This window comes from Pristiophorus japonicus, chromosome 4, assembly GCF_044704955.1.
Source record: "Pristiophorus japonicus isolate sPriJap1 chromosome 4, sPriJap1.hap1, whole genome shotgun sequence".
Taxonomy (NCBI): Eukaryota; Metazoa; Chordata; class Chondrichthyes; family Pristiophoridae; genus Pristiophorus; species Pristiophorus japonicus.
In genome coordinates, this window is record NC_091980.1 from 309,424,974 (window position 1) to 309,447,673 (window position 22,700).

The window sequence follows — 22,700 nt, forward strand, 5'->3', positions numbered from 1 at the left end:
CAGCACAGATATAGGCTATTCAGCACAACTGGTCTGTGCCGGTATTTCTGCTCCACACGAGCCTCCTCTCACTCTATTTCCTCTCACCCTGTCACCGTATCCTCCAACTCCTTGCTCCCTCAAGTACTTATTCAATTTCTCCTTAAATGCATAAAATACGTACAATTTTAAAAATGACTAGTGCCCCCTCCAAGAAAAAGGAAGTGTACACTGAGGTTGTTGTGAATGTTACAAATCGTGGTCCTGACATTGATAATTAACAGGCTGCTTAATATGTTTACTCACAATATCTTACAGCAGTGAAATGCCCTCATCGACGACTGACTCCCAGTCTGTACTGGACTCAGCTCGGGTAGAGCAGACACACGCGCATGACGCGGATCCCAATCATCAAGAGGAGGTGTGTTCAGATGAATGCCTGCTCGTGGTCTCGCCTGATTTGGCCAGTAGCAGATTAGGAATTAGGGACAGAAGCCATCAGCCTTACTCTGGAAAACAAGGTAATGTCCTGTCCAGGCGGGCACTTGTGTTTTTTTTTTAGGAATGCTCTTTGTGCAGGAGTACACTTTTTTAACTGGGGTATCAAGAAATGTAATTGTAATTCATTAATATTCATTAATATTGAAAGAGGAGGTAGTGGAGATACTGGATGAGATAAAAAATTATTAAAGCCGAGGTACGAGAAAGGCTGTCTGTACTTAAAGTTGATGGGGTAGAAGTTCAGGTCCGCCCGAAGTGGGCCGCACCGACTGCTTTTGAAGTGTTTTCACCGCAACGGCAGATGAGGTGGCCGCTTTCGCGAAATTCAGCTCTTTGTCATTTCTTTTAGAGCGGACCGGAAGTCGGTCATCATGGGAGCGGAAGTGCGGCCGTGGGCACTCTAGGGGGGGCGGAACTGGAGGCGGGGCGGAGTCTCCGAGGCTGTCAGTCATCAGCCTTGCGCTGATGACGTCACCAGGCGCGTGCATCACCACGCCTCTCCCCTTCACTTAAAGGGGAGGGTCGCTGCGAGCTCTGTGGATTATTTTTTGTCAGGTTCACTGGGCCACCAGGGATGGTTTCGGCTGGGCCAGTGGCCTGGCACCCTGGAGGGGCTGCCAGGCCGAGGTGAGGGCATAATTGTCGGGCCGACCTGGCAGCTGGCCAACATTAAAAAAAAAAAAAATGGCAGCCGCGGCAATGCGCCCTCCGCTTGAATATCCGCCGCACAGCCGAGTCGCGCACACAGCGAAGACAGTGCAACGACCGACAAAGCGGTCAGGGGCCCTGCTCGGCAACCTGAAGATTTTTTGAGGTGAATTTCAATGGAGGTACGGGAGATCGGTGGTGCGCGTTTTGATGATGCACTTCGGAGGGGTCGGCAGCAGTGGGGCGAAAGTGGGGACCGTTGGAAAAACCACTTAGTAGAGTTTCGCTAGCAGCGGCCATTCGACTCCAAATTGCCTGCCAGGCGACTCCGCCGCGTGGCCGCTGCTTTCCAGCGGTAAGAGGCGTTTTCGGGAGGCTGAATTTCGGCAGCGATAAGTCACTAGGACCGGATGGGATGCATCCTATGATGCTGAGGGAAGTTAAGGAGGAAATTGCCGAGGTACTGGCCAAAATCTTCCAATCCTCCTCAAATACGCGGCTGGTGCCAGAGGACTGGAGAATTGCAAAAAAAAAGGTGTAAGGATAAACCCAGCAACTACAGGCCGGTCAGTTTAACCTCGGTTGTGGGGAAGCTTTTAGAAATAAAAATCAGGGACAACAGTCACTTGGACAAGTGTGGATTATTTAAGGAAAGCCAGCACGGATTTGTTAAAGGCAAATCGTAACTAACTTGATTGAGTTTATTAATGAGGTAACAGAGAGGGTTGATGAGGGCAATGCGGTTGACGTGGTAAACATGGTCTTCCAAAAGGTGTTTGATAAAGTGCCACATAACAGGCTTGCCAACAAAGTTGAAGCCCATGGAATAAAAGGGGCAGGGGCAGCATGGATATGGGATTGGCTCAGTGACAGGGATCAGAGAGTAGTGGTGAACGGTTGTTTCTCGGACTGGAGGAAGGTATACAGTGGTGTTCCCCAGGGTCGGTACTTGGACCACTGCTTTTCTAGATATATATTAATGACTTGGACTTGGGTGTACAGGGCACAATTTCAAATTTGGAAGTATAGTGAACAGCGAGGAGGATAGTGATAGACTTCAAGAGGACATAGACAGGCTGGTGAAATGGGCGGACACGTAGCAGATGAAATTTAACACAGAAAAGTGCAAAGTGATACATTTTGGTAGGAAGAATGAGGAGAGGAACTATAAACTAAAGGGTACAATCCTAAAGGAGATGCATGAGCAGAGAGACCTGGGGGTATATGTGCACAAATCATTGAAGGTGGCAGGGCAGGTTGAGAAAGTGGTTAAAAATGCATACAGGATCCTGGGCTTCATAAATAGAGGCATTGAGTACATAAGAACATAAGAAATAGGAGCAGGAGTAGGCCATTTGGCCCCTCATGCCTTCCCCGCCATTCAATAAGATCATGGCTGATTTGATCCTGGCCTCAACTCCACTTCCCGCCCGTTCCCCATAATCCTTGACTCCTTTATCGTTCAAAAATCTATCTATTTCCACCTTAAATGCATTCAATGACCCAACCTCCACAGCTCTCTGGGACAGAGAATTCCAAAGATTCACAACCCATCGAGAGAAGAAATTCCTCCTCATTTCCGTTTTAAATACCCGACCCCTTATTCTGAAACAACGTCCGCTAGTTCTAGATTCCCTCACGCAGAAGTACAAAAGCAAGGAATTTATGACGAACCTGTATAAAACACTGGTTTGGCCTCAACTGGAGTATTGTATCCAATTTTGGGCACCACATTTTAGGAAAGATGTGAAGGCCTTAGAGAGGGAGCAGGAAGGATTTATGGGAATAATTCCAGGGCTGAGGTATTTCAGTTATGTGGATAGACTGGAAAAGCTGGGGTTGTTCTTCTCAGGGCAGAAAAGTTGAGAGGAGATTTGATAGAGGTATTCAAAATCATGAGCGGTCTAGACAGAGTAGATAGAGAGAAGCTGTTCCCATTGGCAGAAAGATCGAGACACAGACACAGATTTAAGGTGATTGACAAAAGAACCAAAGGTGAAATGAGGAAAAACATTTTTACGTAGCGAGTGGTTAGGATCGCGAATACACGGCCTGAAAGGGTGGTGGAGGCAGATTCAATCATGGCTTTCAAAAGGGAATTAGATAAGTACCTGAAGGAAAAATATTTGTCGGGCTATGGGGAAAGGGCGGGGGAGTTGGACTGGATTAAGTGCTCTTGCAGAGAGCCGGCACGGACTCGACGGGCCGAATGGCCTCCTTCTGTGCTGTAACCATTCTATAATTCTATGATTAATTACAGCGTTAAAACACTGCTGGATCCTGACCTCACTCGATGTCCACAGATGTGTACTTTCCAACAGAAATCACAAAATGTTACAGCTTAGAAACAGGCTATTTGATGCAAGCCTTTGCTGGAGTTATTCACGGCATGAGCTGCCTAATTTAATTATCATTCTCCTGCTCGCTCTCCAAACTTTTTAATATTTTTCATTTTCAAGCAATTTATTCCCCTTTTAAAGCATTTACGGACTCAATAGTTTGTAGTAGAGAATTCTGATTACCCTCTGTGTAAAACATTTTTCTCTAACTTCCCCTTGAATTGCTTTTATGATTATCTTAAATTTATACCTTCGCATTACTCTCATTGACCAATGCGAATAATCCGTTTACAATTACCATTCAACTATTCATAATCTTGAAAACCTTTATCAGGCCTTTAACTTTCTCAGCTCTTGTGGAAAAAGCCCTTCACCTCCTGAGAGCCACCAACATTCTGGGAGACACCATTGACCAGAAGCTGAACTGGAACAGCCATTGCAACACCATGACTACAGGCGGGCTAGAAGCTGGGCACTCTGCCACAACTGGCTAATTTCCTGTCCCCTCAAAGCCTCACCATTATTTGCAAGCATGGTTCTGTACTCAACTCTCAACCCCATATAACTACTTTTTCCTCTGTGCTGTGGCTTTGCTCATGGCTGCTCTTCCTTGAGAAGTTATTAAAGCACCAATCAGGAGAAGGCACCCTGACTTACTATTCCGCCACCTAACCCGAGCACTGCTCTGGCTGAGAATCTGCTAGCTTAGCACAGACCAGGCATTAAAGCTGGGATGTTCCTAGACTTGCATTCTGAGGCATTGGGTTGATCTGGCGGTCACATCCTCCTCGTGGGTATGAATTTTTTTTTGCGTGAGAACCTTTGTGCTCATCAGTGTGAGGGATGTTAGTGCTGAGGAGTGGAACTCTCTTTCTTTATTTCAAACAGCAAGGCCCTGAATTTCCACGGGCGATGATCCAGCGGTTACGCCCAGGTTATGTCCGCTGGGGCACGCCGGTGCTGAACTCGGCAGTGTTTGCGGGTCAGTGGGAGGGCGCCTCTTTTGCATGTGGCTCTGAGTGCCACTTCGGACATCTGTGGCACCTACCTATCCCATTACAGTGGAAATGTGGCTGCTGGTCATCGATGGTTGGGGAGATGGTTGGCCTGGTCCCTCCACCCAAATCTATCCCCGCTATTACTCCGATCAGCTGGCAAGCAAGGGGCCGAATCAAGGAGAATCTCTTCTTCAGGGGTCCAATTTTGGAGCCCACTGGTGGGGCTCAGCTTACGAAGGCCATGCCTCTGCCCCCTCACCCCCCCACCCCCCCCCCCCCTCGTCATTTGTCTTGTAAGGGGCTTATGGCAGTTCCACCCCTTACAAGGAAACCAGGAGACTCTCAGAAATTGTGGAGACCTGACATAACCCGATGTCCGCTGTTTCCTCGGAGGCTCAGCAGGCGATCAGCAAACACCCACCCCCAGGAACTCACCCCCCCCCAGGGAATTTCAGGGACGTTGGGGGTGAAATTGAGGACCGCCCCTTTTGTTGCGTCAACTTTTAAAAGTTTGAAAAATTAGTGGCGAACGCTAATCATTTCAAACTTTAAAAAAATTGGCGTTTGCGCTTCAAGAAGGAAGTGGAGCACTAAATCAAGCGCTCCACTTCCTTCTTGGAGCGTAATCAGCAGCAGGCGGGGCAGTGAGTTCAGCAGTGCTGTACACTGGGTCTTGCAGCGCTGCCTCGTTGAAAGGCTCCTTCCCTCCCTTACAGGGAACGGCCATCACTGCAGGCACCGCAAAGAAAAAAGAAACTTACTTTCTCCACGAGGGCAGCCGTGACACCATGCGATCAGCCCGGCACTCAAGCAGAGTGCGGTCTGATCGATCGCACATAATAAGAACATAAGAAATAGGAGCAGGAGTCAGCCATTTGGCCCCTCGAGCCTGCTCCGCCATTCAATAAGATCATGGCTGATCTGATCATGGACTCAGCTCCACTTCCCTACCCGCTCCCTATAACCCTTCACTCCCTTATCATTCAAAAACCTGTCTAACTCCACCTTAAATATATTCAATGACCCAGCCTCCATAGCTCTCTGGGGCAAAGAATTCCACAGATTTACGACCCTCTGAGAGAAGAAATTTCTCCTCATCTCAGTTCTAAATGGGCGACCACTTATTCTGAAACTATGCCCCCTAGTTCTAGACTCACTCTACCTTGTCGAGCCCCCTCAGTATCTTATATGTTTCAATAAGATCACCTCTCAGTCTTCTAAACTCCAATGAGCATAGGCACAAATTGCTCAACCTTTCTTCATAAGTCAACCCCCTCATCTCAGATATCAACCTACTGAACCTTCTCTGAGCAGCCTCCAATGCAAGTATATCCTACCTTAAATACGGAGACCAAAACTGTACGCAGTACTCCAGGTGTGGCCTCACCAATACCCTGTACAGTTGTAGCAGGACTTCTCTGCTTTTATACTCTATCCCCCTTGCAATAAAGGCTAACATTCCATTCACCTTTCTGATTACTTGCTGTACCTGTATGCTAACTTTTTGTGTTTCATGCACAAGGACCTCCAGATCCCTCAGTACAGCAGCATTTTTAATCTCTCTTCATTTAAATAATAATTTGCTTTTTTATTTTTCCTGCCAAAGTGGATAATCTTACATTTTACCACATTATACTCCATCTATCAAATGTTTGCCCACTCACTTAGCCTGTCTATATCCCTTTGCAGATTCTTTGTGTCCTCCTCACAACTTGCTTTCCCACCCATCTTTGTATCATCAGCAAACTTGGCTACATTATACTCGGTCCCTTCATCAAGTTGTTAATATAGATTGTAAATAGTTGAGGCCCCAGCAGCGATCCCTGCGGCACCCCACTGGTTACCATTTGCCAACTGGAAAATTACTCATTTATCCTGACTCTCCGTTTTCTGTTAGTTAGCCAATCCTCTATCCATGCTAATATATTATCCCGAACCCCGTGATCTTTTCTGTTGTGCAGTAACCTTTTATATCATCATCATAGGCAGTCCCTTGGAATCAAGGAAGACTTGCTTCCACTCTAAAAATTAGTTCTTAGGTGACTGAACAGTCCAATACGAGAAGCACAGTCCCTGTCACTCCACCCACCATTAAAAGAACTCACACACAGGCACCTTCAACATTTTATGTGACAACTTCTGGAAATCCAAATACACCACATCCACTGGTTCCCTATTATCCACACTGCTTATTACATCCTCAAAGAACTCCAGCAAATTTGTCAAACATGATTTCCCTTTCATAAAATCACGCTGACTCTTTGACTGTATTAAGCGTTTCCAAATGTCCTGCTTCTGCTTCTTTAATAAGAACATAAGAACATAAGAAATGAGAGCAGAATTAGGCCATTTGGCCCATCAAGCCTGCTCCGCCATTCAATAAGATCATGACTGATCTGATCATGGACTCAGCTCCACTTCCCTGCCTGCTCCCCATATCCCTTTACTATCTTATCGCTCAAAAATCTGTCTATCTCTGCCTTAAATATATTCAATGACCCAGCCTCCACAGCTCTCTGGGGCAGAGAATTCCATAGATTTATAACCCTCAGAGAGGAAATTTCTCATCATCTCAGTTTTAAATGGGCGGCCCCTTATTCTGAGACTTTGTCCCCTAGTTTTAGTTTCCCCTACGAGTAGAAATATCCTCTCTGCATCCACCATGTCGAGCCCCCTCATTATCTTATATGTTTCGATAAAATCACCTCTCATTCTTCTGAACTCTAATGTGTATAGTCCCAACCTACTCAACCTATCTTCATAAGTCAATCCCCTCATCTCCGGAATCAACCCAGTGATCCTTCTCTGAACAGCCTCCAATGCAAGTATATCCTACCTTAAATACGGAGACCAAAACTGTACTCTAGGTGTGGCCTTACCACTACCCCGTACAGTTGTAGCAGGACTTCTCTGCTTTTATACTCTATCCCCCTTGCAATAAAGGCCAACATTCCATTTGCCTTCCTGATTACTTGCTTTCCCTGTATACTAACTTTTTATGTTTCATGCACAAGGACCCCCAGGTCCCTCTGTACTGCAGCACTTTGCAATTTTTCTTCATTTAAATTGTAATTTGCTTTTCTATTTTTCCTGCCAAAGTGGATAACCTCACATTTTCCCACATTATGCTCCATCTGCCAGATTTTTTCCCACTCACTAGCCTGTCTATATCCCGTTGCAGATTTTTTGTGTCCTCCTCACAACTTGCTTTCCCACCCATCTTTGTATTATCAGCAAACTTGGATACATTACACTCTGTCCCTTCATCCAAGTCATTAATATAGAGATTGTAAATAGTTGAGGACCCAGCACTGATCCCTGCGGCACCCCACTAGTCACTGTTTGCCAACCAGAAAATGACCCATTTATCCCGACTCTCTGTTTTCTGTTTTCTTTAAAAATGGACTGCAGCATTTTCCCAATGACAGATGTGAGACTAACTAGTCTATAGTTACCTGCTTTCTCGCTCCCTCCTTTTTTAAATAGGGGCGTTACATTTGTGGTTTTCCAATCCGCTGGGACCTCGCCAGGTAAGTAGGCAAGAATGTGCAAAAAAAGCTGCAAGAGAGAAGGTAAGTTTTTTTTGCTTACCTTGGCCACCTCGCTTTTAAGCATCGCCCCCAAAGCGGCAGTCCGCCCGATGCAAGTCTCCTGCAGCTGTCATTGTTTTCATCTGGCACTGCTGCAGGGGGCAGAACTCAATTTCTGGTCTGGGGCGCTATCGGGGTGATGCACACAGCGATGACGTCACGATCTCTGGGCGAAGGTGATTGGGGCGCAGCGTTCTAAGAAAGAAAAAAAGAAAGAAAGAAAGAAGTGTAGTCACTGTTGTTGTCATGTATCTCACTACTGTATATAACTGTATCTTACCATGCTATACATGACTGTAACTGGATATGACCTGTAACAATAAGCATACCTTACCACCAGGGGTGCACTTGCAGGAGACACTCTATGCCTGTCTCACTGAGGCATATAAAGGGAGGTCTCAGGCAAGTGCAGCACTGGAGAGCTGGAATTAAAGGTGCAGGTCCTGAGTGACCTTGACTTCAGCATGTGTCACGTGTAAGTCAGTACATTAGAGTCAGGACTTAACAGTGGCGACGAGTTACGGGATCACTGAATCCACAGAATGGCTACCAACAGCTCAGATGAGAAATACAATGCTGGAGACAATTTAGCTGACTTATAGAAAGGCTCCAGCAAAGCTTTGTGACCAAAGACTGGCTGGGCGACGATAAGGCAGACAAGAGAAGAGCCCATCTCTTGACCAGCTGTAGCTCAAAAACATATGCTTTAATGAAAGACCTGCTGGCACCCGAGAAACCAGCAAGCAAGTCGTTTGAGGAGTTGATCACACTGGTGAGAGACCACCTGAAGCCAGCGAGCAGCCTACACATGGCCAGACACAGGTTCGACAACTACAGACGCTGTGTGGGCCAAAGCATACCCGACTTCGTGGCGGAACTTCGGAGGTTGGCTAGTTTATGTGAGTTCCCCGATGAACTAAGGAGAGAAGTACTGAGAGACTTTTTTTATTGAAGGAATAGGCCACGCAGGCATATTCCGAAAGCTTATAGAGACTAAGAACTTGACTCTAGAGGCAGCAGCACTGGTTGCACAGATGTTCTTGGCAGGCGAAGAAGAAACGAGGCTGATCTATGCTTCGGGTACGACAACCAACGAGGCATCGGAACAAGGTGTTCAACAAACCGTTACCCCCACACACAGACAAAGGCAGGAGAGCAGGCCTTCAACAGCAGACAGTGGCGCCAGAAGCCATCAAAATCAAGGGCCACATGAACGGCCGATCACACCTCATCAACCCACGAGGCGAGCAATCAACAACAGACTGAGGGAAGCTCAAGGGAGATCAGCCAGACGCAGCTCATCCTTTGGAAACAATGGAAACGGTCTGTGTTGGAGATGTGGGGGAAGGCACTCAACCAGGGTGTGTCGATTTCAGCATGCCGTTTGCAGAAACTGCAACTACACAGGGCATCTGGCTCGCATGTGCAGAAAAACAGCAGCTCAGCTGGTATATGAATTGGAAGGGTCGGAAAGCGGATCAGAAGACGGTTGGAACAGTGCACGGGACGCCGAGGTACAGCGGGTTAACACGATCAATGTCCACTGTTCTTACACCAAGACGCCTCCAATTCTGATGAGGGTTCTACTCAACGGGATACCCGTCAACATGGAACTGGACACGGGGGCCAGTCAATCCCTCATGAATGTTCAACAATTTGAACAGCTGTGGTCGCACAAAAGCAACAGACCAAAACTCACAAAGATTGACACCAAACTAAGGACCTATACTAAAAAAATCATCTCAGTCCTTGGCAGCGCCATGCTCTCAGTCACACACAAAGGGATGGTGAACCGACTTTCCCTGTGGATTGTCCCCGGGGATCTCCCAGCTCTGTTGGGGAGAAGCTGGCAAGCAGAACTTAATTGGAAATGGGATGATGTTCACGCCATGTCGTCAGAGGAACGGACCTCCTGCTCAACTGTTCTAAGCCGTTTTGAACATCTCTTTCAGCCAGGTGTGGGCACCTTCAAAGGGGCTAAAGTTAGAATCTACATCACACAGAATGTCAGGCCGGTCCATCACAAGACTAGAGCTGTGCTTTATGTGATGAGGGAAAAGATTGAAAACGAACTGGACCGGCTTCTGCGGGAAGGCATAATTTCTCCCGTGGAATTCAGCGACTGGGCAAGCCCCATCGTCCCCGTCATGAAGCCTGATGGATCCGTGCGAATCTGTGGGGATTACAAGTCTACCATAAACAGAGTCTCCCTACAGGACCAATACCCGCTGCCCAGAATGGAGGACCTATTTACCACGTTGGCTGGAGGAAAACTTTTCTCGAAACTTGACCTCACATCTGCGTATATAACGCAAGAACTGACCGAAGAGTCTAAGCTACTCACCACCATCAACACACATCGAGGCCTTTTTGTGTACAATCGATGCCCATTTGGCATCAGGTCGGCAGCTGCTATATTCCAACGCAACATGGAGAGTCTGCTCAAGTCCATCCCGAGGACGGTTGTGTTTCAAGATGACATACTCATCACGGGCAGGGACACCGACTCTCATCTCCACAACCTTGAGGAAGTACTAAGTCGATTGGATCGGGTAGGCCTCAGAGTTAAGAAATCCAAGTGTCTGTTTCTCGCGCCTGAGGTTGAATTTTTGGGCAGAAGGATTGCCGCTGATGGAATCGCCCAACCGAATCCAAAACTGAAGCGATTCGCCTGGCACCCAGGCCCCGGAATGTCTCAGAACTGCGTACCTTTCTCGGGCTACTCAATTACTTTGGGAACTTTATGCAGAACTTGAGCACGCTGCTGGAGCCTCTCCACGTGCTACTCAGAAAGGGGTGTGATTGGTTTTGGGGGGACGCCCAAGAACGCGCCTTCAATAAGGCACGCAACCTTCTATGTTCCAAGAGTGTTTTACCCTTTTTTGACCCAGGCAAAAAGTTAGTCCTTACGTGTGATGCGTCAGCGTACGGGGTCGGGTGCGTTTAACAGCACGTCAATGATGCGGGTAAATTGCAGCCCGTTGCTTATGCCTCCAGGTCACTTTCGCGGGCGGAGCGCGGGTACGGTATGGTTGAGAAGGAGGCGCTTCATGTGTGTACGGTGTCAAAAAGATGCACCAATACCTTTTCGGGGCCAAGTTTGCATTAGAAACCGACCACAAACCCCTCACGTCCCTAATATCCGAGTGCAAGGCAATCAACGCCAACGCCTCGGCGCGCATTCAGTGGTGGGCACTCATGCTGGCGGCTTACGACTACACGATAAGGCACAGATCAGGCACAGACACCTGTGCCGATGCGCTTAGTAGGCTACCCCTGGCAACCACAGAAGGGTCCGACGAACAGGGCTGTGAATGCCTTTGAATCCACAGGTTCACCCATGACGGCTCGCCAAATCAGAGCCTGGATGACCAGCGACCCCATGTTATCTCTAGTTAAAAGATGCGTTTTAACCGGTGACTGGGCAGAGGCTCGAGATGCCTGCCTCGAGGAGGTCAAACCCTTCCATAGGCGCATGCATGAACCCTCACTACAGGCAGACTGCCTGATGTGGGGCAACCGAGTAGTTATGCCCTTGCGAGGCAGAGAGGCGTTTGTCCGGGAGTTCCATCGCAAGCACCCGGGGATCGTCCTTCTGAAGGCCATAGCCAGATCCCACGTCTGGTGGCCTGGCATTGACGCAGACTTAGAGCTCTGCGTCCGTCGGTGCACCATTTGTGCCCAACTCAGTAAAGCCCCCAGGGAGGCTCCCCTAATCCCCTGGCCCTGGCCCACCAAACCGTGGTGGCGGGTACATGTAGACTATGCGGGCCCATTCATGGGCAAAATGTTCCTCATAGTCGTTGATGCATTTTCAAAATGGATCGAGTGCACCATTTTAAACTTGAGCACCACCTCCACCACTGTGGAGAGCCTTGGAACCATGTTCGCAACGCACGGCATTCCTGACATATTGGTCAGTGATAATGGTCCGTGCTTCAACAGCGCAGAATTTCACGATTTTATAGTTGACCACGGTATAAATCACATTAAGACGGCACCTTTCAAGCCGGCCTCCAATGGCCAGGCGGAGCGAGCAGTGCAGATCATAAACAAGGCATGCTTAAAATCCAAGGTAGAACCATAGAAACATAGAAAATAGGTGCAGGAGTAGGCCATTCGGTCCTTCGAGCTTGCACCGCCATTCAATGAGTTCATGGCTGAACATGTAACTTCAGTACCCCATTCCTGCTTTCTTGCCATACCCCTTGATCCCCCTAGTAGTAAGGACGACATTTAACTCCTTTTTGAATATATTTAGTGAATTGGCCTCAACAACTTTCTGTGGTAGAGAATTCCACAGGTTCACCACTCTCTGGGTGAAGAAGTTTCTCCTCATCTCGGTCCTAAATGGCTTACCCCTTATTCTTAGACTGTGACCCCTGGTTCTGGACTTCCCCAACATTGGGAACATTCTTCCTGCATCTAACCTGTCTAAACCCGTCAGAATTTTAAACGTTTCTATGAGATCCCCTCTCATTCTTCTGAACTCCAGTGAATACAAGCCCAGTTGATCCAGTCTTTCTTGATATGCCAGTCCCGCCATCCCGGGAATCAGTCTGGTGAACCTTCGCTGCACTCCCTCAATAGCAAGAATGTCCTTCCTCAAGTTAGGAGACCAAAACTGGACACAATACTCCAGGTGTGGCCTCACCAAGGCCCTGTACAACTGTAGTAACACCTCCCTGCCCCTGTATTCAAATCCCCTCGCTATGAAGGCCAACATGCCATTTGCTTTCTTAACCGCCTGCTGTACCTGCATGCTAACCTTCAATGACTGATGTACCATGACACCCAGGTCTCGTTGCACCTCCCCTTTTCCTAATCTGTCACCATTCAGATAATTGTCTGTCTCTCTGTTTTTACATTATACTTCATCTGCCATTCATTTGCCCACTCACCTAACCTATCCAAGTCACTCTGCAGCCTCATAGCATCCTCCTCGCAGCTCACACTGCCACCCAACTTAGTGTCATCCGCAAGTTTGGAGATACTACATTTAATCCCCTCGTCTAAATCATTAATGTACAATGTAAACAGCTGGGGCCCCAGCACAGAACCTTGCGGTACCCCACTAGTCACTGCCTGCCATTCTGAAAAGGTCCCACGCTGCAGAGCCACCTGTCGCGACTGCTGCTGGCATACAGATCTCGTCCGCATTCGTTGACTGGGGTTCCCCCCGCGCAACTATTGATGAAATGAACCTTAAAGACCAGGCTCTCGTTAATCCTCCCAGACTTGCATGAAATTGTTGAGGCTAAGCGTCAAAAGCTAACTCGAAATTCAAGGGGGAGATGGAATGAGATAGGGGAGAAAGTGTCTGTGCTAAACTATGGCAGGGGTCCCAAATGGCTTGCAGGGACAGTAACAGACAAAGAGGGAAACAGGCTACTGGTTGTACAAATGGACAATGGCCAAACCTGCCGGAGGCATATAGACCAAGTAAAGAATAGATTCACTGATAACACTGAAGAACCAGAGGCAGATTACAATGTGGAACTCGCACCACACCTGGTGGACAGACAGGTGGAACAACCTGAGGAAAGGGCAATTTCAACAGACAGCCCAGGCGAGATACCAGCAATCACACTGAACGAAACAGACAGCCCAGGCGAGATACCAGCAATCACACCGAACGAAAAACAGGCACCAAGGCAAACAACTGAACCACAACTAAGACGTTCCTCGCGAGAGCGCAGACCGCCTGAGAGACTGAATCGATAAAGGCAATAAGACCTTGGGGGAGGGTGATGTCATGTATCTCACATTACTGTATCTTACCATACTATACATAACTGTAACTGGATATGACCTGTAACAATAAGCATACCTTACCACCAGGGGTGCACTTGCAGGAGACACTCCATACCTGTCCCACTGAGGTATATAAAAGGAGGTCTCAGGCAAGCGCAGCACTGGAGAGCTGGAATTAAAGGTGCAGGTCCTGAGTGACCTTGACTTCAGCATGTGTCTCGTGTAAGTCAGTACATTAGAGTCAGGACTTAACAGTTATAATATGGGAAATGCAGAAGCCAAGTTGTGCACAGCAAGCTCCCACAAACAGCAATGTGATAATGATGAGATAATCTGTTGTTATGTTGATTGAGGGATAAATATTGGCCAAAACACTAAGGAGAACTCCCCTGCTCTTCATCGAAACAGTGCCATGGGATCTTTTACATCCACCTGAGAGAGCAGACAGGGCCTCGGCTTAATGTCTCAGCCGAAAGACGGTACCTCTGACAGTGCAGCGCTCCCTCAGCACTGCAGTGGAGTGTCAGCTTAGATTGTTGTGCTCAAGTGTGGGACATGAACCCACAACCTTCTTACTCAGTGTAGACCAGAGCACCCCCTACAGCATGGTTGGATGCTAGGTGATGACAAGATTGGATTCAACAGTGATAGGCCCTTGTATGAATATCCTGCCGACTTTAACTGCTGAGCTTGACACATAGGCTCTATAGGACACATTACATTGAGTGGCTCTGGTTCTACTTTTTGTGACACTTTTGTCTCTCCTTTCTTAGTTTTCAGTGAGGAGCGGGTGGATACCTTGGATAGTGCAAATACAAGGTTGAGGATCATAAAGGAAAGAATGAAGAGCCGGCCTGGATCAGATCAAATGACTGCCTTTACGCAAATGTGGCAGGGCACACATTCACACAACTGTCAGTCAGGCAGTAAGCAGCCAATGAGAGTTGTCTCTCGCACCTTGTCAGCGAAGTCCACCAGGTTCAATTTGCCAACAACAAAACGTGGAGCAGAATTAAAGGCCAGCAACGAGTCACTCACTGAAAACAGGTGAGGGAAACATCTGGGCAGCTCCACTGATTCTCCTAGCATATCTAGTCACTATGATATGTGTGTATCCATTCCCAGTTATTATCCTAGGTCTGGTGTACACTTCTAGTCACCCATCTGGCACATCCGATAGTCCTTCCTACTGGAAATATCACCATTAGCCAGTACCCTCTCTAAGTTCAGGACCCTAGTCTCTGAAGTAACTGTGTCATTCTCTATCTTAATGAAGAATTCTACCACTCTTCCCCAAGAGAGCTTGTGGGAGCTTGCTGTCCACGACCAGATTGCTAATTGATCCTCTCTCATTACACAAGACCCAGTCTAGGATGGCCTGCTCTCAATTTGGTTCCTTGACATATTGGTCCTGAAAACCATCCCTTATACAATCCAGGAAATCCTCCACAGTATTGCTACCAGTTTGGTTAGCCCAATCAATATGTAAATTAAAGTTACCCATGATAACTGCTGTACCCTTATTGCACACATCCCAAATTTCCGTTTGATGCCATCCCCAAACTCCCTACTACTGTTTGGTGGTTTGTACACAACTCCCACTAACATTTTCTGCCCTTTGGTGTTTCGCACTCTACCCATATAGATTCCACACCATCCAAGCTAATGTCAGAAAGGAAACTTCGATGGTATGAGATGTGAATTGGCTAGGATAGACTGGAAAATGATACTTAAAGGATTGACAGTGGATAGGCAATGGCAGACATTTAAATATCACATGGATGAACTACAACAATTGTACATCCCTGTGTGGTGTAAGAATAAAAAATGGAAGGTCGCTCAATCGTGGCTAACAAGGGAAATTAGGGAAAGTGTTAAATCCAAGGAAGAGGCATATAAATTGGCCAAAAAAAGCAGCAAACCTGAGGACTGGGAGAAATTTAGAATTCAGCAGAGGAGGACTAAGGGTTTAATTAGGAGGGGGAAAGTAGAGTATGAGAGTAAGCTTGCAGGGAACATAAAAACTGACTGCAAAAGCTTCTATAAATATGTGAAGAGAAAAAGATTAGTGAAGACTGATGAAGGTCCCTTGCAGTCGGAATCAGGTGAATTCATAATGGGGAACAAGGAAATGGCAGACCAATTGAGCAAATACTTTGGTTCTGTCTTCACTAAGGAAGACACGAACAACCTCCCGAAAATACTAGGGGACCGAGGGTCTAGCGAGAAGAGGGAACTGAGGGAAATCCTTATTAGTCAGGAAATAGTGTTAGGGAAATTGAAGAGACTGAAGGCCAATAAATCCCCAGGGCCTGATAGTCTGCATCCCAGAGCACTTAAGGAAGTGGCCCTAGAAAAGTAGATGCATTGGTGGTCATTTTCCAACATTCTATGGACTCTGGTTCAGTTCCTATGGATTGGAGGGTAGCTAATGTAACCCCACTTTTTAAAAAAGAAGGGAGAGAAAACGGAATTATAGACCGGTTAGCCTGACATCGGTGGTAGGGAAAATGCTGGAATCAATTATTAAAGATGTAATAGCAGCTCATTTGGAAAGCAGTGACATGATCGGTCCAAGTCAGCATGGATTTATGAAAGGGAAATCATGCTTGACAAATCTTCGAGAGTTTTTTGAGGATGTAACTAGCAGAGAGGACAAGTGAGAACCAGTGGATGTGTATTTGGACTTTCAAAAAGCTTTTGACAAGGTCCCACACAAGAGATTAGTGTGCAAAATTAAAGTACATGGTATTGGGGGTAATGTATTGATGTGTATAGCGAACTGGTTAGAAGACACGAAGCAAGGAATGGGAATAAACGGGTCCTTTTCAGAATGGCAGGCAGTGACTAGTGGGGTGCCGCTGGGCTCAGTGCTGGGACCCCAGCTATTTACAATATACATTAATGATTTAGACGAAGAAATTGAATGCAATATCTCCAAGTTTGCAGATGACACTAAGCTGGGTGGCAGTGCTAGCTGCAAGGAGGCTGCTAGGAGGCTGCAGGGGGACTTGGACAGGTTAGGTGAATGGGCAAATGCATGGCAGATGCAGTATAATGTAGATAAGTGTGAGGTTATCCATTTTGGTGGCAAAGACAGGAAGGCAGGTTATTCTTTGAATGGTGACAGATTAGTAAAAGGGGAGGTGCAATGAGACCTGGGTGTCATGGTACATCAGTCATTGAAGGTAGGCATGCAGGTACAGCAGGCAGTAAAGAGAGCAAATGGCATGTTGGCCTTCATAGCGAGGGGATTTGAGTATAGGAGCAGGAGGGTCTTACTGCAGTTGTACAGGGCCTTGGTGAGACCACACCTTGAGTATTGTATTCAGTTTTGGTCTCCTAATCTGAGGAAGGACATTCTTGCTATTGAGGGAGTGCAGCGAAGGTTCACCAGACTGATTCCTGGGATGGCAGGACTGACATATGAAGAAAGACTGGATCGACTAGGCTTATATTCACTGGAATTTAGTAGAATGAGAGGGGATCTCATAGAAACATATAAAATTCAGACGGGATTGGACAGGTTAGATGCAGGAAGAATGTTCCCGATGTTGGGGAAGTCCAGAACCAGGGGTCACAGTCTAAGGATAAGAGGTAAGCCATTTAGGACCGAGATGAGGAGAAACTTCTTCACTCAGAGAATTGTGAACCTGTGGAATTCTCTACCACAGAAAGTTGTTGAGGCCAGTTCGTTAAATATATTCAAAAGAGAGTTAGATGTGGCCCTTTCGGCTAAAGGGATCAAGCGGTATGGAGAGAAAGGGGTACTGAAGTTGCATGATCAGCCCTGATCGTATTGAATGGCGGTGCAGGCTCGAAAGGCCGAATGGCCTACTCCTGCACCTATTTTCTATGCTTCTATGTTACCCTAGTCTAATGTTGTCCAATAGTTAGCCACTAGCCACATGTGGCTAATTGGGAATCTGGATATGACTAATTGCCATTCTGATTAGCAAGTAAAAAATTAGGATTTTTTTACCGGCATTGGCTATGTGACCTCAATTTGCATGGTGTATGCATGTGTATTTTAACCTTTCTGTGCATTTCTTGGTAAAATGGTGAGATGAAGAGCAGTGTATGTGTTTTTTTATATAATTGTGAATGCTTGAGCTTTGGTTACTAAATGTGGCAGATGTTTGTTAAGTAAATATACAAATGCGAAGTATGTTTACCTTTATTGTATGTAAGACTTTTTCTACTAAAATTAGTGCATGTGGCTAAAGTGGTGTCGCAAGGCCACACCTCTAGCTAGTCAGCAATTTCTATTGGACAACACAGTCGTAGTCAGTATATATGCTATGCGTTTGCCACCCTAGCTGTTCTTGTGTAGCCCCGATTGTCATCGTCATACCCTTGGCGGCCATGCCTTCCGCTGCCTAAGCCCTAAGCTCTGGAATTCCCTCCCTAAATCTCTCTGCCTCTCTCTCCTCCTTTTAGATGCTCCTTAAAACTTACCTCTTTGACCAAGCTTTTGGTCACCTGTCTAATAGCTCCTTATATTTTGATGTCAATTTTTGTATGATAGTACTCCTGTGAAGCACCTTGGGACGTATCAATATTTTAAAGGCGCTATATAGAAGCAAGTTGTTGATAGTGCTTGCACACCCCAGCTGCCCAACCCTGCATGCACCCGGATAACAACATGCCAACCTGCCAACCGCCCTCCTCATTTCGTGCCGATCGCTGACACCCTCTAGCCCTGTGTTCATATCTTTCTATATATAAGAACATAAAAACATAAGAAATAGGAGAGGGAGTAGGCCATACGGCCCCTCGAGCCTGCTCCGCCGCGTAATACGATCATGGCTGATCCGATCATGGACTCAGGTCCACGTCCCCGCCCGCTCCCCATAACCCCTTATTCCCTTATTAGTTAAGAAACTGTCTATCTCTGTCCTAAATGTATTCAATGACCCAGTTTCCACAGCTCTGTGAGGCAGCAAATTCCACAGATTTACCACCCTCTGAGAGAAGAAATTCCTCATCCCAGTTTTAAATGGGCGGCCCATTGTTCTAAGATTATGCCCCCTAGTTCTAATCTCCCTTTCATAGAAACATAGAAACATAGAAAATAGGTACAGGAGCAGGCCATTCGGCCCTTCGAGCCTGCACCGCCATTCAATATGATCATGGCTGATCATTCAACCTCAGTACCCCACCCCAGCCTTCTCTCCATACCCCTTCATCCCTTTAGTCTTAAGAGCCACATCTAACTCCCTTTTGAATATGTCCAATCAACTGGACTCAACGACTTTCTGTGGCAGAGAATTCCACAGGTTCACAACTCTCTGGGTGAAAAGTTTCTCCTCATCTCGGTCCTGTATGGCATACCCCTTATCCTTAGACTGTGACCCCTGGTTCTGGACTTCCCCAACATTGGGAACATTCTTCCCGCATCTAACCTGTCCAATCCCGTCAGAATTTTATACGTTTCTATGAGATCCCCTCTCATCCTTCTAAATTCCAATGAGCATAAGCCTAGCCGATCCAGTCTTTTCTCATATGTTTGTCCTGCCATCCCGGGATTCAGTCTGGTGAACCTTCGCTGCACTCCCTCAATAGCAAGCATGTCCTTCCTCAGATTGGGAGACCAAAACTGAATACAATACTCAAGGTGTGGTCTCACCAAGGCCCTGTACAACTGCAGCAAGACCTCCCTGCTCCTATACTCAAATCCCCTCGCTATGAAGGCCAACATGCCATTTGCTTTCTTTACTGCCTGCTGTACCTGCATGCCAACCTTCAATGACTGATGTATCATGACACAGGTCTCGTTGCACCTTCCCTTTTACTAATTTGTCACAATTCAGATAATAATCTACCTTCCTGTTTTTGGCACCAAAATGGATAATCTCACATTTATCCACATTATACTGCACCTGCCATGCATTTGCCTGCTCACCTAACCTGTCCAAGTCACCCTGCAGCCTCTCAGCATCCTCCTCACAACTCACACTGCCACGCAGCTTAGTGTCATCTGCAAACTTGGAGATATTACATTCAATTCCTTCCTCTAAATCATTAATGTATATTGTAAATAGCTGCGGTACCCCACTAGTCACTGCCTGCTATTCTGAAAAGGACCCGTTTATTCCCACTAATTGCTTCCTGTCTGCCAACCAGTTCTCTATCCACGTCAATACATTACCCCCAAGTGCCTTAATTTTGTACACTAATCACTTGTGTGGGACCTTGTCAAAAGCCTTTTGAAAGTCCAAAATGCACTACCTCCACAGGTTCTCTTTTATCCACTCTACTAGTTACATCCTCAAAAAAACTCTCGAAGATTTGTCAAGCATGATTTCCCTATCATAAATCCATGTTGGCTTGGACCGATCCTATCACTGCTTTCCAAATGCGCTGTTATTAGATCTTTAATAATTGACTCCAGCATTTTCCCCACCACCGATGTCAGGCTGACCGGTCTATAATTCCCTGTTTTCTCTCTCCCTCCTTTTTAAAAAAGTGGGGTTACATTAGCTACCCTCCAATCCATAGGAACTGATTCAGAATCCATGGAATGTTGGAAAATGACCACCAATGCACCTACTATTTCTAGGGCCACTTCCTTAAGTACTCTGGGATGCAGACTATCAGGCCCTGGGGATTTATCGGCCTTCAGTCTCTTCAATTTCCCTAACACCATTTCCTGACTAATAAGGATTTCCCTCAGTTCCCCCTTCTCGCTAGTCCCTCGGTCCCCTAATATTTTCGGGAGGTTATTCATATCTTCCTTAGTGAAGACAGAACCAAAGTATTTGTTCAATTGGTCTGCCATTCTGAATTCACCTGATTCTGACTGCAAAGGTCCTACATTGGTCTTCACTAATCTTTTTCTCTTCACATATCTATAGAAGCTTTTGCAGTCAGTTTTTATGTTCCCTGCAAGCTTACCCTCATACTCTATTTTCCCCTCCTAATTAAACCCTTAGTTCTCCTCTGCTGAATTCTAAATTTCTCCCAGTCCTCAGGTTTGCTGCTTTTTCTGGCCAATTTATATGCCTCTTCCTTGGATTTAACACTTTCCCTAATTTCCTTTGTTAGCCATGGTTGAGCCACCTTCCCTTTTTTATTTTTACGCCACACAGAGATGTGCAATTGTTGAAGTTCATCCATGTGATCTTTAAATGTCTGCCATTGCCTATCCACCATCAACCCTTGAAGTATCATTCGCCTGCCTATCCGAGCCAATTCACGTCTCATACTGTCGAAGTTTCCTTTCTTTAAGTTCAGGACCCTAGTCTCTGAATTAACTGTGTCACTCTCCATCTTAATGAAGAATTCTACCATATTATGGTCACTCTTCCCCAAGGGGCCTCGCATGACCAGATTGCTAATTAATCCTCTCTCGTTACACAACACCCAGTCTAGGATGGCCTGCTCTCTAGTTGGTTCCTCGACATATTGGTCTAGAAAACCATCCCTTATACAATCCAGTAACTCCTCCTCCACAGTATTGCTACCAGTTTGGTTAGCCCAATCAATATGTAGATTAAAGGCACCCATGATAACTGCTGTACCCTTGTTACACGCATCCCTAATTTCCTGTTTGTTGCCGTCCCCAACCTCCCTATTACTTCTTGGTGGTCTGTACACAACTCTCACTAATGTTTTCTGCCCTTTGGTGTTTCGCAGCTCTACCCATATAGATTCCACATCATCCACGCTAATGTCCTTCCTTACTATTGTGTGAATCTCCTCTTTAACCAGAAACGCTACCCCACCTCCTTTTCCTTCCTGTCTATCATTCCTGAACATTGAATACCCCTGTATGTTGAGTTCCCAGCCTTGGTTACCCTGGAGCCATGTCTCCGTAATCCCAATTACATCATATCCGTTAACAGCTATCTGTGCAGTTAATTCATCCACCTTATTACGAATGCTCCTCACATTGAAACTCTGAGCCTTCAGGCTTGTTTTTTTAACACTCTTTGTCCTTTTAGAATTATGTTGTAATGTGGCCCTTTTTGATTTTTGCCCTTGATTTCTCTGCTCTCCACTCTTGTTTTTCTCCATGATACCTTTTGCTTCTGCCCCCTTTTTACTCCCCTCTGCCTCCCTGCATTGATTCCCATTCCCCTGCTATTTTAATTTAAACCCTCCCCAACAGCACTGGCAAACACTCCCCCGAGGACATCAGTTCTGGTCCTGCCCAGGTGCAGACCGTCCAGTATGTACTGGTCCCACCTCCCCAGAACCGGTTGCAATGTCCCAGGTATTTTATTCCCTCCCCATTGCACCATTCCTCACCCACGTATTCATCTGAGCTATCCTGCAATTCCTGCTATGACTAGCATGTGGCACTGGTCGCAATCCTGAGATTACTACCTTTGAGGTTCTACTTTTTAATTTAACTCTTAGCTCCCTAAATTCGTCTTGTAGGACCTCATCCCGTTTTTTCCTATATCGTTGGTACCTATATGCACCATGACAACTGGCTGTTCACCCTCCCCCTCCAGAATGCGCTGCAGCCGCTCCGAGACATCCTTGACCCTTGCACCTTGCACCATCCTGGCGTCTCGTTTGCGGCCGCAGAAACGCCCATCTATTCCCCTTACAATAGAATCCCCTAGCACTATAGCTCTCCCACTCTTTTTCCTGCCCTCCTGTGCAGCAGAGCCACCCACGGTGCCATGAAATTGGCTGCTGCTGCCCTCCCCTGATGAGCCACCTCCCACAACAGTACCCAAAACGGTGTATCTATTTTGGAGGGAGATGACTGCAGGGAACCCCTGCACTACGTGCCTTCCACTGCTCTTCCTGATGGTCACCCATTCCCTATCTGCCTGTGTAACCTTTACCTGCGGTGTGACCAACTCACTAAACGTGCTATTCATGGCGTTCTCAGCATCGCAGATGCTCCAGAGTGAATCCATCCGCAACTCCAG

General features: G+C 46.7%; 1 protein-coding gene across 1 annotated transcript in view; it reads left to right on the forward strand.

Moving 5' to 3' along the window:
• The first annotated feature begins 304 nt into the window (after positions 1-304).
• The window catches only part of LOC139262798 (uncharacterized), a 33,750-nt gene continuing 11,354 nt past the window's right edge, over positions 305-22,700 (forward strand). The window contains exons 1-2 of the mRNA XM_070877950.1: positions 305-500; positions 14,583-14,856. Coding sequence (XP_070734051.1) covers positions 305-500; positions 14,583-14,856 — 470 coding nt within the window. The remainder of the gene's footprint in view (positions 501-14,582; positions 14,857-22,700) is intronic.